We start from the raw sequence: 13,136 nt of genomic DNA, 5'->3' as shown, positions 1-13,136 counted from the left end.
CCTTTTTAGGTACTGGAAGGCTGCTATGAAGTCTCCTTGGAGCCTTCTCTTCTCCAGGCTGAGCAACCCCAACTCTCTCAGCCTGATTTCACAGCAGAGGTGCTCCAGCTCTCTGATCTTCATGGTCCTTCTCTGGACTCACTCCAACAGGTCCATGTTGTTATGTTGGGGGTACCAGAGCTCAACACAGTACTCCGGGGGGGTGTCAAAAAAACAGAGTAGAGGGGGAGAATCACCGGCCTTGACCTGCTGGTCACACTACTTTTGATGTAGTCCAGGATACAGTTGGATTTCTGGGCAGCAAGCACAGATTGCTGGGTCATGTTGAGCTTCTCTTCAACCAACACCCCTAAGTCTTTCTCCTCAGGGCTGTTCTCAATCTGTTCTCTGCCTAGCCTGTGTTTATGCTTGGGATTGCCCCAACCCATGTGCAGGACCTTGCACTTGGCCTTGTTGAACTTCATGAGGTTCACTTGCACCCACCTTTCAAGCCTGGCAGGGTCCCTCTGGATGGCATCCCTTCCCTCCAGCACGTGGACTTCATCACACAGCTTGGTGTTGTCAGCAAATTTGCTGAGGGTGCACTCAATCTCAGTGGCCGTGTCATCTACAAAGATGTTACACAGTACCGGTTTCAATACCAACCCCTGAGGAATGTCACTTGTCACTGGCATCCACCTGAACATTGAGCCCTTGACTGCAACTTTTTGAGTGTGACCATCCAGCTGATTCCTTATCCACCAAGTGGTCCATCCATTAAATCTCTCCAGTTTAGAGACAAGGGTGACATGCAGGACAGTGTCAAATTCTTTGCACAAGTCCAGCCAGGTTATGTCAGTCACTCTTTCCTCATCCACCAACACTGTAATCCCACCATAGCAGGCCACCAAATCTGTCAGTCATCATTTGCTCTTAGTGAATTGCTGTCACCAATCACCTTATTTTCCATGTGCCTTAGCATAGTTTCCAGGAGGATCTGCTCCATGATATTACCAGGCACAGAGGTGAGACTGACTGGCCTGTAGTTTCCTGGGTCTTCCTTATTTTGCTTTTTAAAAAAGGTCTTATGTTTCCCCTTTTCCAGTCAGTAGGAACTTCACCAGACTGCCATGACTTCTCAGATATGATGGATAGCAACTTAGCCACTTCATCCGCCAGTTCCCTCAGGACCCACGGGTGCATCTCATCACATCCCATGGACTCATGCACCTTCAGGTTCCTTAGATGTTCTCAAACCTGACCTTTTTCTGCAGCAGGCAGATCTTCATTCTGCCAGTCCCTGCCTTTGCCTTCTGCAACTTGGGCAGTGTGACTGGAGCACTTTCCAGTAAAGACCAAGGCAAAAAAGTTATTGAGTACCTCAGCCTCCTCAATATCCCAGGTTACCAAGTCTCCATTTCCTTCTGGAGAGGGACCACATTTTCCCTAGTCTTCCTTTTATCACCATTATACTTACAGAAGCTTTTCTTGCTGCTCTTGACATCCCTGGCCAGATTTAAGTCTATCAGGGCTTTAGCTTTCCTAACTGATCCCTGGCTGCTCCGACAATTTCTCTGTATTCCTCCCAGGCTACCTGTCCTTGCTTCCACCCTCTGTAGGCTTCCTTTTTGTGTTTGACTTTGTCCAGGAGCTCCTTGTACATCCATGCAGGCCTGCTGGTGTTTTTCACTTAGATATTCTTCCCATTTCAAAAAGGGGAATCCAGGCATAAAGTGGATTTACTGAAGGAAGCAAGCTGACTGGCTGATCTGTTTGGTGTGGACTGAACTGATCTGGCATGTAAAATAGCAAACCCTAGTATAACTGAAAGACAACAGAATAACATTCTCACATACTTTCATTTGAAGGAAAGCATTCAGCTCTTGCATTCATCAGTAACTATTTAATGAACAATAAAAATAGTCACTTGGAATTCATTGACAGGTGGGAAGTGATTAACATCTAGCAGCTATGGTAAAAATGGACCATATTCTAATGTCTGAACATACACGGTGTCATTTTTCTTGCTTTTTTTTTTTTAAATTTACTTCTTGCACATGCAAAAGATGTCTTCATTTATCTCTATTAACAAACTAAGAAACTAAATGGCAACAGTTTATTCACAGATTTTTCAGAGTTTTACAATTTTACTAGGTCTTCTGTAAAGGTTTCTTTTTAATTATATTCAGTGTCACACTTCTCTGAAAGTATCTGAGAACAGAAGGAGAACAGAAAATAAAAACCTGCTTGAACCCGAGTTACCCATTAACAACATGTTCCCAAGTTCTCTAACTATAGAAGGTGCTGCAAATAGGTCAAGAGTGGTAACTTTCTATATAATAATAATTCCTGGTTTTGTCTTTAAACTGCAGCTTTGGCAATGACACATTCCTTTGCATCACATATAAAGAAAGCTCCACCTCTCTTTCCAGGATCCTCCAGTCACCTCACATAAAACCTGTAGGAGAGACCAGTTTTGAAGCATCCTCCTATTTATAGGGAAAGGGGCTAAGGAGCCACGGATATTTCATTAAAATGTCAAAAGATTTACCAGTGCAACCTGAAATCCCTAAAGAAGATGGCAGACCCAAGTGGGACAATAAGTTCCAGTATATTTTAAGCTGTATTGGATTTGCCGTTGGTCTGGGGAACGTGTGGCGGTTTCCGTACTTGTGTCAGATACACGGAGGCGGTAAGATTGAAATGGGACTTTGTCAAAGTATTAAACTACAAGTCTAATATAACTATACTAACTTATGATGGGCATGGAAGTTGTATATTTGCATCAGTATTTTAACTACGGAATGCTCATAAATGTTTTGTACCAGTTAGACTAAAGTATATTTAATTTTAAAATAATGTGTTTGCTTAGGAATTAAGACCAGAAGGATGCTAACTCTCATCAAAGCCAATGTTACAGTTCTTGCATTGCTGCTACAATCCCAATGGGAGCGGGAAACTGAACCTGCAGCTCGTTACCTTTCGGGAAAGCAAGAAGCCTTGGGGAGCCCTGAGTGAACCGGCCCCCAGACAAATGGTCGCTGTGCTTTCCTTTGGGAAGGCGAACAAGTCATCCCTGTCCATTCTCTGATGCTCTTAGGAGCCACCCCATTATCGGGAACTGCCCCTGCACAAAAGTAAATTGCATTTTTGATGTCTGTGAGGCTGTTTAAAATGCTCAGCTGATAGAACACAAACAGGAGCCTGCCAGGTTGCATGAACAGCTGCCCAAGCCTATCCCTGGGCACCATTCCCAGAAATAATTGCTTTAGAAGCAGCCAATGTAGTAAATATAAATAGATCAGAAAAGAGTATTTGATAATTCACCATTCACAGTAGCTTTTGAGACCTGTCATCGTAAGCTGTCTGAAGCAGAGTGAGATAGCAAATTATGTCAAAAATATTTCAAACTTATCTTTCAATTAACTAGAGAAATAGAAAATTCAAACCTGGAGAAACTGTCAAATGACAGAAAAAGATATTAAAACCAAGCTTGTTCTGCCAAGGTATCTGTATTACTTGATGAACTACATATATTTGAATCAACCAAGGAACCAAGACTGGATGCTGCCTTTAATGGAAGGAGGTGTTTCAGAAAAAAGTAGCCACTTAGGTACTCTGGTAAGTAGCTGAATGAGTAAGATATAGCAGCTTGCATCAACAAAAGCAATCTTGGACTATATAAGCAGAGCACTAGGAAGTAGGTGGAGATACTGCTACTGATGCTAAGGCAACTTCAGAGCTTCTGACTTCTTCTGAAAGTCCACCTTTCAAAGTCAACTTGAAAAATTAGACAAAATGCAGAAAAGCCCCAACAATTATTCAAGGTCTGGAAAACTTATGGGTCAAGGAATGAATTAAGAATCCAATCTATTTATGTAATGAAATTGAAAATGAAAGAGTATGTTTATCGTAGTCTATAAACAAGCAAACCGAAACTATTTTGGTGGCAAGGAGCTCTGCAATGTTGAACATGTAACAGCTGGAAGCTATGGTTACACAAATTTGAATAAGAAAAGAGAAGAAGTAGTAGGTTAGATTCCTCCCAGGAGACTTAACATTTTCCATTATTTATTTACAAGATGTGAAACCCAGTGAAACTCTCTTAGAGGAGTGCCATAACTGGGTGGTTGGAAAATCATAGGTGTAAGCACGCTGTTTCGCTGTGTTTGCCCAAGGGAATGGCTGGAAAAAGCCTGTCACTTCAGTTAATGATAAATGTGTTCATGAGACATGATAAACACCTTTAAAGAGATACCCCCATAGCAGATAGGGCATGGTGCCTGCAAGGAAGAAGTTCTTCTGTAGCAGGAGCTGTAAGTCATATAAATACCCTACCGCAACCCAGGTGGCCTTTCTATCTTTGAGCAAGGAAACAAGTGTTCAGTAACAAAAAAATCCCAACATAATAAAATGTGATTATTTTGTAATGTATTGAACAATTAACAAAAAGTGCTCAGTAGAAGGTTTGAAACTCACAGATACGACCATAGCGAGACATAGATCTTCTACACATCTTATTACGCAGAGCTGCTTCTGGGGCCACCAACTGCATGAGGCTGCATGGACTTTGTGCTTCAGGGTTTTGTGCAAATCTCTATTATGGATTAAGATGAAATAATGTTCTACAACCTTAAAAAGGCTCTTACACCTTCCCATGAAGCACCAAGGGCTGTTTTTCCATGCTAGAGCTGGTGGACTAGCTGTGGGCAGCTGTTTTTCAACTTCTTCAGATCCCAACCTCACTTCAGAAGATCAGAAACACTCGCCTGCTACTGAGGTTTGATCACTCCTCTCCATCCCTCCCCTCCAGGGTCCCCTGTGTCCCTGCTCTACAAACCTCTACCACCCCAGGAGAAGCGTGAATCTGAGTCCAAGGAGACACACAGTGACCTGTCTTACAGACTGTACAGTGCTCAGAAAGTCTGTTTACTTGTGTATCCAGCTTCTGAGCACCGATATATCCCACGGGAGCTGCTGGGAACAAAAAAGACAGGGTGTAGAGTAGGTTTAAAGATAAAAATAGGAAAATGCCGCAGGGACAAAGGTTGAGTTTCTCCTCTGCTCCATGAGTAGCAGTCAGTAATAGCACATAGCTAGTTTGCATCACTACAAACTGCAGCACAAGACAGTGGTGAATAAAGGTTGATGTATGGATGTACAACCAATGTTTGGTCACCGGATTTTAATAAAGGGCTCAGAGAGCTCAACAGCAGGATGGACTCTGAAATAAAGTGCTGTGGGGTTTGTGAACAATCTATCCCAGAGAATTGGCGTTGGAAGAGTTTGAGTGAGTCCTGAAGCCCACCAAGAAGACAGAGCTGTTGAGTTTACACCAGTATATAATGTACTTGTGTTTTAATTCTGCTAATTGAAGGCAGTGATGTGATTTGGGGTTGCATTTTTGAAAGCAAACAACTCATATGCAAAAGCCCAACAGATTTTCAGGGGTACTGGAGCATAAATCCTGCTTGTGTGCACCTGAAGACATGAGCGTGGGTGAGACCAGCAGCAGCATGGTTAACTAAGAGCCCTGAGAGGTACAGTGGCTAGGTGCCTGAAGCCACAGCCACGGGTGCAGCAAAATATGGTATAGATATAGCATAGATATGCTCTAAGGCTGAATGGCTTCTGGGGTACAGATTACAGTTTCACAGCTGGCTCAGGTGATATCCAAGTGTTTAGGAGTTAGGCAATGCACTTTACCTCATCTCTAGATCTTTTAAAAAACAAGAGACAAAAATAAGTGCTTGTATATTTGTCAGCTGTTCTCATCAGACCTCTGGACCTTATTCATCGCACATTAGTGTTACTCAGTAACTTGGATCTAATATAATATCAGTTTTGCTGACATTTATCACCCACTGTCGTTACTGATTATTTGGATTTATTGCCTCGGTTGAGTTAGTTATTTACTTTTCATGACTAATGGATATGAAGGTTGTTTGCCACAGTAAGCAGAGACAAACACAAAGGTTCCCAGGCAACTGGGATTGAAAAGAAGTCTCTAAATAGCCCAGTACATAGGTTGTCACTTAAAACTGAGACTCAAACAAGTCATATAGTTATACATATACACACACAGTCATCTGAGTATACTTAAAAAAACCCAACCCAGTTCTAGCTGGAACTTACTGCAGTATTTTACTTTTGATTATATATATCTGCTTGCCTACCCATGGGGTATTGAAAATGTGCATAGTGCCCGAGCCTGCAGGATGACTGAAAAATATCTTCAATATAAAATACAGTTTCTTTCTAGGAAATAAATACACATAAACACTAAAGTCCTGATAAAAAGGGAGAATTGTTTACTTTTGGGGTAATGATTTACAGACTTTCATAGCCCACCCGACCTTTTGCTAGAATTTGAACTACAACTTCCAGCAAAATGCAGTTGCCTGACTCACTGTGTTTTCAGAAGGAAAATAAAACCTGAGAGGAACAACAGATATACCTGGAAGATACTGAAAAAAACCCCAAACAAAAAACCCCAAACCACCAACAAAAAAACATATGTTGGGAAAAGCAGAAGAATTCACTTTGATAGAAAAATGAATTATGTTACAACAAGTAAGAAACTTCATTTTCTGGACTGTTACCATGTCCTGCTCAAGTCCTTGGTGAAAAGCTACGGCAATTGGGGTTGAGATTTTCATAACTTGTTGTATTTGGTTGCCCTTCACAGCTCAGGTTGGTGCATGCTTGCATGTGGGTGCTGCTCACTTTCATCCTTCAGTCACGGGTATTTCATAAAGAAGTTCACCAAGGTTATTTTGTAAGTTTGCAGGTGTTACCCATCTTCATTTGAAATGGTTATTGCCCCCTTGGTTTTCTGGACACGGCTTTAGCTCCTTCCCTGTTGTTCAAGGAGATACAGTCATTTACATGGGAAACTCAACCTTGCAAAGTTTCAGAGTCTTTAAGATGTGCAATGTGGCTTGTAACTCCAAATCGGTGCCATCATACGTATGCTGCACAATATGACACTTATAGTAGCCCATACTTTTCATCTGGTTTAAGGCATGTGCAGAAAATATAACAAAGATCATGAAGTATTGTTTTACAGAGAGAGGGGTGAATATGATTAAGTCGCTGCTTTTTTTCCTACCTGATGCCTTGATATGATTCATTGCTGTGTTCGCTATTCACTGCTTAGCTGAACTCCCATGGAGAAAGAGGGACAGGTCTGATAATCCCCTTTCAATAGCTAATAACAAGTAGTTACCACCTATTGCAATTTCTTGTCAGTAAAATAAATTATCACAGGTATCTTGCCATTAGGTTCTCAGTCTTTTGGAAAAATGCACCCATCACCATTTCTCATATGTACCAACAGAACCAGTGAAGTGGATCTCTGAATGCTTGAGGCGTTGCATTATACCGAGATGTGCTTTCTGAATTTTTTGGACTCTACAGATGCATTTCTTTTGGAGTTACTCTTTTGCCACCTTCCAGGTCATTTCAGTCTTCATTATAATTATTTATTTCCATTCCTACATCTCTGATCTGAATGAAATTTTTTATCCATTTTCTGAACTTTCAAATGCTGTTGTGCCTTTAGATCACCATTTCAAGTTACTTGCCTTACTTCTGCTAGCTGATCTGCAGGTACTGGTAAGATGCAGTATTGAGCATGTGGATCAGTTCCTCTAAGTTTTTCTCCACCATTTAGGAAGTCTTCACTGGCACCCTGACATCAAGCAAAGCTGTTGAGTTTTCTCTGCTTCTCATTGAGGGTTATCAATTTCTGCTGGTCTTGGCACTTCTTGGTTAGGAGGTCACCCTACTTCACCATACTTCAAACTACTTTACGTTTCCACTAGTCAAGTCTATTGCTTTCTCTTTCTAAGATGTGACAAAACCAATTTGGCTGTTTCACTCTGCTTTGCAGTTGCCATGATTCAGCATTAGACTGTGCTCCTTCATTAGTCTCCTGGTCATTTTGCCCTCCAGTGCATCAATAGCTCTCAACAGGCTGCCTAGTGGTTTGTGCACTTTTCTTCCAGATTTGCCATGTGTAGGTGATACAACAAAACTGTGCCCTTCAAGTGTCATTTTGCAGGCAGAGGGCTGACTATAGTTGAGGAGTTGCTTTTCTGACCTGATTTGCCTATACAATGCACTCAAGAGGTCAGGTTTTAAAAACCCTCAGTGTATCTAGAGTGCACCAGGTATTTTCTTTCCTACTGCCATGACTAAAAGCTATCTCCACTCTAATGGTTCTTCTGAGTTAGCAACGATACTGATACGCTGGTGCTCCTTGTCACTTAGGGCTCTACTGTCCAGGAAACCAACTTACCAATATGTGCAGTAATTGTAGTTGTTGGTAGTCTGAAAGAGCTCTTGTAGGCTTTCAGTGCCTTCTCATGTGCACAGGGATTGTTCCTTGGCTTTGTGGTATCTTTGTGCAGGATCTCCTTCCAAAGTAATTTTTAAGTCTGGTACATTTTGGACTTCCCCCTCTCCCCCTGCCCTTGACCTTCTTCTAGTAAAGCATGTATCTACTTGCAGGATGGATGCTTTATGCATCTTGACATCTGTCTGACAGAAGGAATGGTGTAGACAATTTTTCCTAGGTCATGCCTCAGGGATACAACTAAATCATGCCATGGTGATACTTTTGATTTTTATGGGCATTTCTCCAGGCTTTTAAGGTACTTACAAATACTTTATCACTATCAATTTCCTTATTCATTTTTTGAGAGGAAAAAGGTTACTGAAGCTAAACTTTTGTTTTTACAGGTTCCCCCCTGGGCTTGCTTCTTATATATGATGTCATTTATTTTCCTCTCATTGTGGAGCACACAGATCTAGAATATCTAAATATATATTTAGAATATCCAGATACAGAATAATTTGCTTACTGGCACTATGACTGCTTCTGCTAAGGTTCCCTTTTCCCATGCCTCAATGAAGCCAAACCTACTACCTACCACAAAAGGAGTTTCTGCCTCCTTTGTGACACAGGCTCTGTGTTAGTACCAGCTCGCTTCATTCTCCTTGGATTTTCTTCTTGCTTTTTCCACAGTAGATACCTCATGGCATTTTTTTTTTAAAAGATTTAAATCCTGCCTCCTGGCGCATTGTCCTCTATCTAATAAACAGAGTCCTTGACTATACGGTGCTGGAGCGTTCCTTCTCATTATCTGATACCTTTCTGACATTCTTTTTCTTTCTGTGGGTGGGGGATTCTATTGTGGGAAAGAGTAAGCTTCAGGTGCTTGAGCAGACTGTCTATGCTTTACCTATTTCTTTTTTGCCTAAAAATACTGTAAAGGAATGAATAAGTGAAAACATTCTTTTACACTACAAGCCATTTATCTGAATTAAGTTTGAGAAAGATTAGCTCCGTTAACTATTTTTTTCTTAGCCCAATCTTCTGCCGTATTTTCATATTTGCAGATAGCATACTTTTTATATTGTTCTCATGTATTTCCTTTTCAAGTGTGACATTACGTTTTGCCATGCTGTAAATATGACTGTAGATACATACAAACTAGCACAAAGTAAACAGGCTTTTATCAGCAGAATATCTAAACATGCTCTGCTGTCAATGGTTCAACTAGCAAACAGAAAAGGGCAGAGAGATAACAGAGAGCAGTTTGCACTAATTATTACACAGTTATTTCCAGGGAGATATGATATGGGAGATAGGCCAGTTCCTTACGGAGTGCTCTGCTAGCAAGGGCTCTGCATCGCATAGATGTCAAAGAAGCTAATGGGATATCAAGAAGATTTCAAGGCCAGGAGGGAAAGGGTTAGAAACCTCTTTTTAGATGAGTGGAAGAGGTCTGACTTCTTCCTGTGTCTCTGGAAACCACCTTCAAGTTGTTTCTCAGTTCTCTTCCTTTCTGAAGTCACATTTATAAATGGGTAAGTTAGTGATCAGAAAAGGTTAGACAGGAGCTGCCCTAGGAGTTTTCCCATCCTCCAACCTTCAACTTCATGTGGTACCTTTAGCAATCTTACTTGCCAGTGGTTCCAAATTTTTCCTCTTTCTAATAAGAATTGGAATTAAATAAGCATAAAAATGCAATTACTGCTGAACTTCACTCAAATATTTCCTGAATCATCTATTTAGGTATATGATGGAGTAAAAAATCTTTTGCTTTGCATCTTGATGTTCAGAAGTAGCAGGAGTGGGTTTGGAATAGTTGTTTGTAAATCTTCAGACATAAGATCTCAAAGGTCATTGAATTAGTCCTTTGCAATTAGACAGCATCATGTATTTATGGTTGGACTCAATGATCTTAAGGGTCTTCTGCAACTCAAATGTTTCTATGACTCTATGGAACAGCTGCTGCCTGGAGCTGGTGTGCTGCCAGGCAGCTGGGCGAAACACGGGAGTGCTCTGCACTGTGGTGTGCCAGTCACTCGTGTGAATATTTTGCTGTTTCCAGAAGACAGCCTGACACCTCGGGCTGTCAGGAGGGCTCAGTGGGCACCCTCAGGTGTGCTGTGGAGGGGAGTATTGCAGCAGGCTTGAAGGAGAGCACGGGACTGAGCGTGGGGAGAGGTTGCTGAGTTCTTGCAGAAGGGATCTGCAAACTCCTTAGTATTTACATGGAAGCTTTGGTAGGTAGCTCCAGGTGAGATGTCATCGGGTGGTAAAACACTTGAAAATAAACCAAATACTGTGGTACTTAACTCCCTCTGTAAGTCTCCCTTTTGGGGTGGTGGTGGTGGTTATAACAGCCACTTTAGAGCTTCCTCCATGCACAGGGACTACCGAGCACGGGTACTGAGGATCCAAACTGAGGATTTAACATACTGGGAATTAACTGTGAGAATTCTTTTTCAAATCTGCTTCTTAGCGGTTAAAAACATCTTAAGAAATCAGAATCTAAGTAGAGACATTTCCACCTTTGGCAAATTAAGAACAGTCCTTCACTGAGAAAAGCTTTGCCAGTTTTTGTTCTCATGTATTTTTAGCCCTTGATAAAGGGCTAAACCATTAAACACACCTTCTCTGGGTGTTGTGTGTAGTTATTGCAGCACTTAACAATAGGTAGCAAAGTTATTGCAATACCTAGCTCAAGCAATTTGATTTATCTGCCCAGCCCTTCTAAATAGCCAGTGATTGCAAAACACTGGAGCCACTACAGGAAAACACCAGAAATCCTTACACATTCCCTCACCTCCCTCTCAGGGCTGAAGATGGAGCAGAGAGCGGAGCTGCTCTGCTCTCTGATAGCGATGGTGAGGCTGTTCTCCCTGCCAGCCTGGAGGGAGAGGAGGTGTCCAGAGCTGGAAGAGCAGAGCTGGGCAGGCTCAGGTATGAGATTTGGAGGCAAAGTCAAAAAGGTCTTACTAGGCACAGGTTTACTGATAAAGAGATGAGGAGGACAGAGTCAGTATGAGTTGGTAGGAGGACTGTGAAGGAGCTTAGGCAGGATTTCTGTTTCCCCAGAGAAAAAAGCCTTTGTAGTCACAGGGGCTGCTGGCGATGGCAATAAACTTCCATCTATTACACCATTTCATTTTAATTGGACATTTGTGCAGGTGGTTTAAACACATTGATGAAACTTCTCCTGGTCTCATGACAAATCAGCATCTGTGCAAAGGCAGGAGACCCAAACTCGTGTCCCTTCTGAGGGAAGGCAGGGGAGATGAGGTGTCACACACCATTTTGCAGAAACCAGCAGGCTGCCGGCAGGATTGATACCTTCCCACAGGTACCCAACAGTGCGTGCTGCCTCTGGCCCAAGGGAGCTGCTGCGAGAAAAACAAGAAGGATGTAGAGGACACAAATCTGGAGGAAATTGGTTTTCATTGCTCCCATGTCTCACAGAACAACTTCAGTCTTGCTTTCAGTTCTTCATTAGCAAGAGGCTCTGAGCAGAGCTTAATGCAATAAAGTAACCTTGTGGGTCTCCAGTGCAAAATCCTGCTTTACCAGGGGAGGATGGAGGAGCACACGCCTGAGAGCTTCAGGGAGGGAAAAGAGGGATGAACTGAAGGGAAAACAGATGGTATCGGGGAGAGGCAAACCCTTGTGCTTTATGAGCAGGGGAAGTAAAGAAGATGCTTAAAAGAAAGGGAAATGAAGGCAATAGTGAGGCTATTTATAATGGGCTGTAGTGATGCTAGAGGGGAAGCATCCTGCAGCACTAAGCATCCCACTCCTTTCTCCTACATATTCGCCAACAAAATTACCAGTAACAGGTGTTACTTGGCAGGTATCCCTAACAATGCTCCCTCTCTCAACACATCCTACAAGGACTTTGTTAGGGTTATAAAGAAGACAAATTACTAAACAGTAGTTTCAGTGAGATGCAGATAATGATGCGGCTCAATTGCACTTGTGTTTTCAGGGGCATTCCTTATCCCATACTTCATCGCTCTTCTCTTCGAAGGAATCCCACTGTTGCATCTCGAACTGGCCCTAGGACAGTGCCTGAGGAAAGGCAGCATCGGTGCTTGGAACACCATCTCGCCTTACCTTGGAGGAGTCGGTACGTCTCTCACAGTCCCCGTTTAAGGAACTGCAGCTGAGCTCCCAGCCTAAGCACTCACTTCCTACAGACCTGTGCCTGATGCTTGTTAGGACATAAAAAGAATATTTTTTATGATGAGGGTGGTGAAACACTAGAACAGGTTGCCCAGAGAGGTTGTGGATGCCCCATCCCTGGAAACATTCAAGGTCAGGTTCAACAGGGCTCTGAGCAACCTGTTGAAGCTGATCCAGTTGAAGATGCTCCTGCTTATTTGGACTAGATGACCTTTAATGGTTCCTTCCAACCCAAACCATTCTGTGATTCTGTAATTCTAAATCACTCCCTTCGGGTGTTACTCTAGGCACACAGGAGGCTTAAATGCAAACCTAACCTTTGGGGTGGGAAACATAACCACCACAAGCTCTGCTAGCCAACACTGCCCCATTCTACCATACCCCGGAGCTTACACAAGAGCTGCCTGCCCACAGTGCTTCTTGCTCCTGCCTCACAGCCTCTCCAGAAGCCAGTCATCTCTGTCCAGGGATAGTTGGATTGGAGCAAGGACAGAAAGACAGGAAATCACAAGCAGGATCCTGGCACCTCCTAAAGAGCCTAAAGCACCTCGGAAAGTTCCTCTGAGGCTGCTAAAGGAATATTGTTAACATGGCTGGGGACAAGGGACAATCCACACAACAGTGTGCATCAGACTGGTGTGCA

At 42.6% G+C, this 13,136-nt stretch overlaps 1 protein-coding gene across 1 annotated transcript in view; it reads left to right on the top strand.

Annotated features, from left to right (window-relative positions):
* Positions 1-2,514: 2,514 nt before the first annotated feature.
* Positions 2,515-13,136, top strand: part of LOC101912883 (sodium-dependent neutral amino acid transporter B(0)AT3) — a 28,221-nt gene continuing 17,599 nt past the window's right edge. Inside the window, exons 1-2 of the mRNA XM_005242854.3 lie at positions 2,515-2,671; positions 12,297-12,437. Of these exons, the coding sequence (XP_005242911.1) occupies positions 2,515-2,671; positions 12,297-12,437 (298 nt within the window). The remainder of the gene's footprint in view (positions 2,672-12,296; positions 12,438-13,136) is intronic.

Source organism: Falco peregrinus, chromosome 3, assembly GCF_023634155.1.
Source record: "Falco peregrinus isolate bFalPer1 chromosome 3, bFalPer1.pri, whole genome shotgun sequence".
Taxonomy (NCBI): Eukaryota; Metazoa; Chordata; class Aves; order Falconiformes; family Falconidae; genus Falco; species Falco peregrinus.
This window is presented reverse-complemented; position numbering and strand designations above follow the sequence as displayed.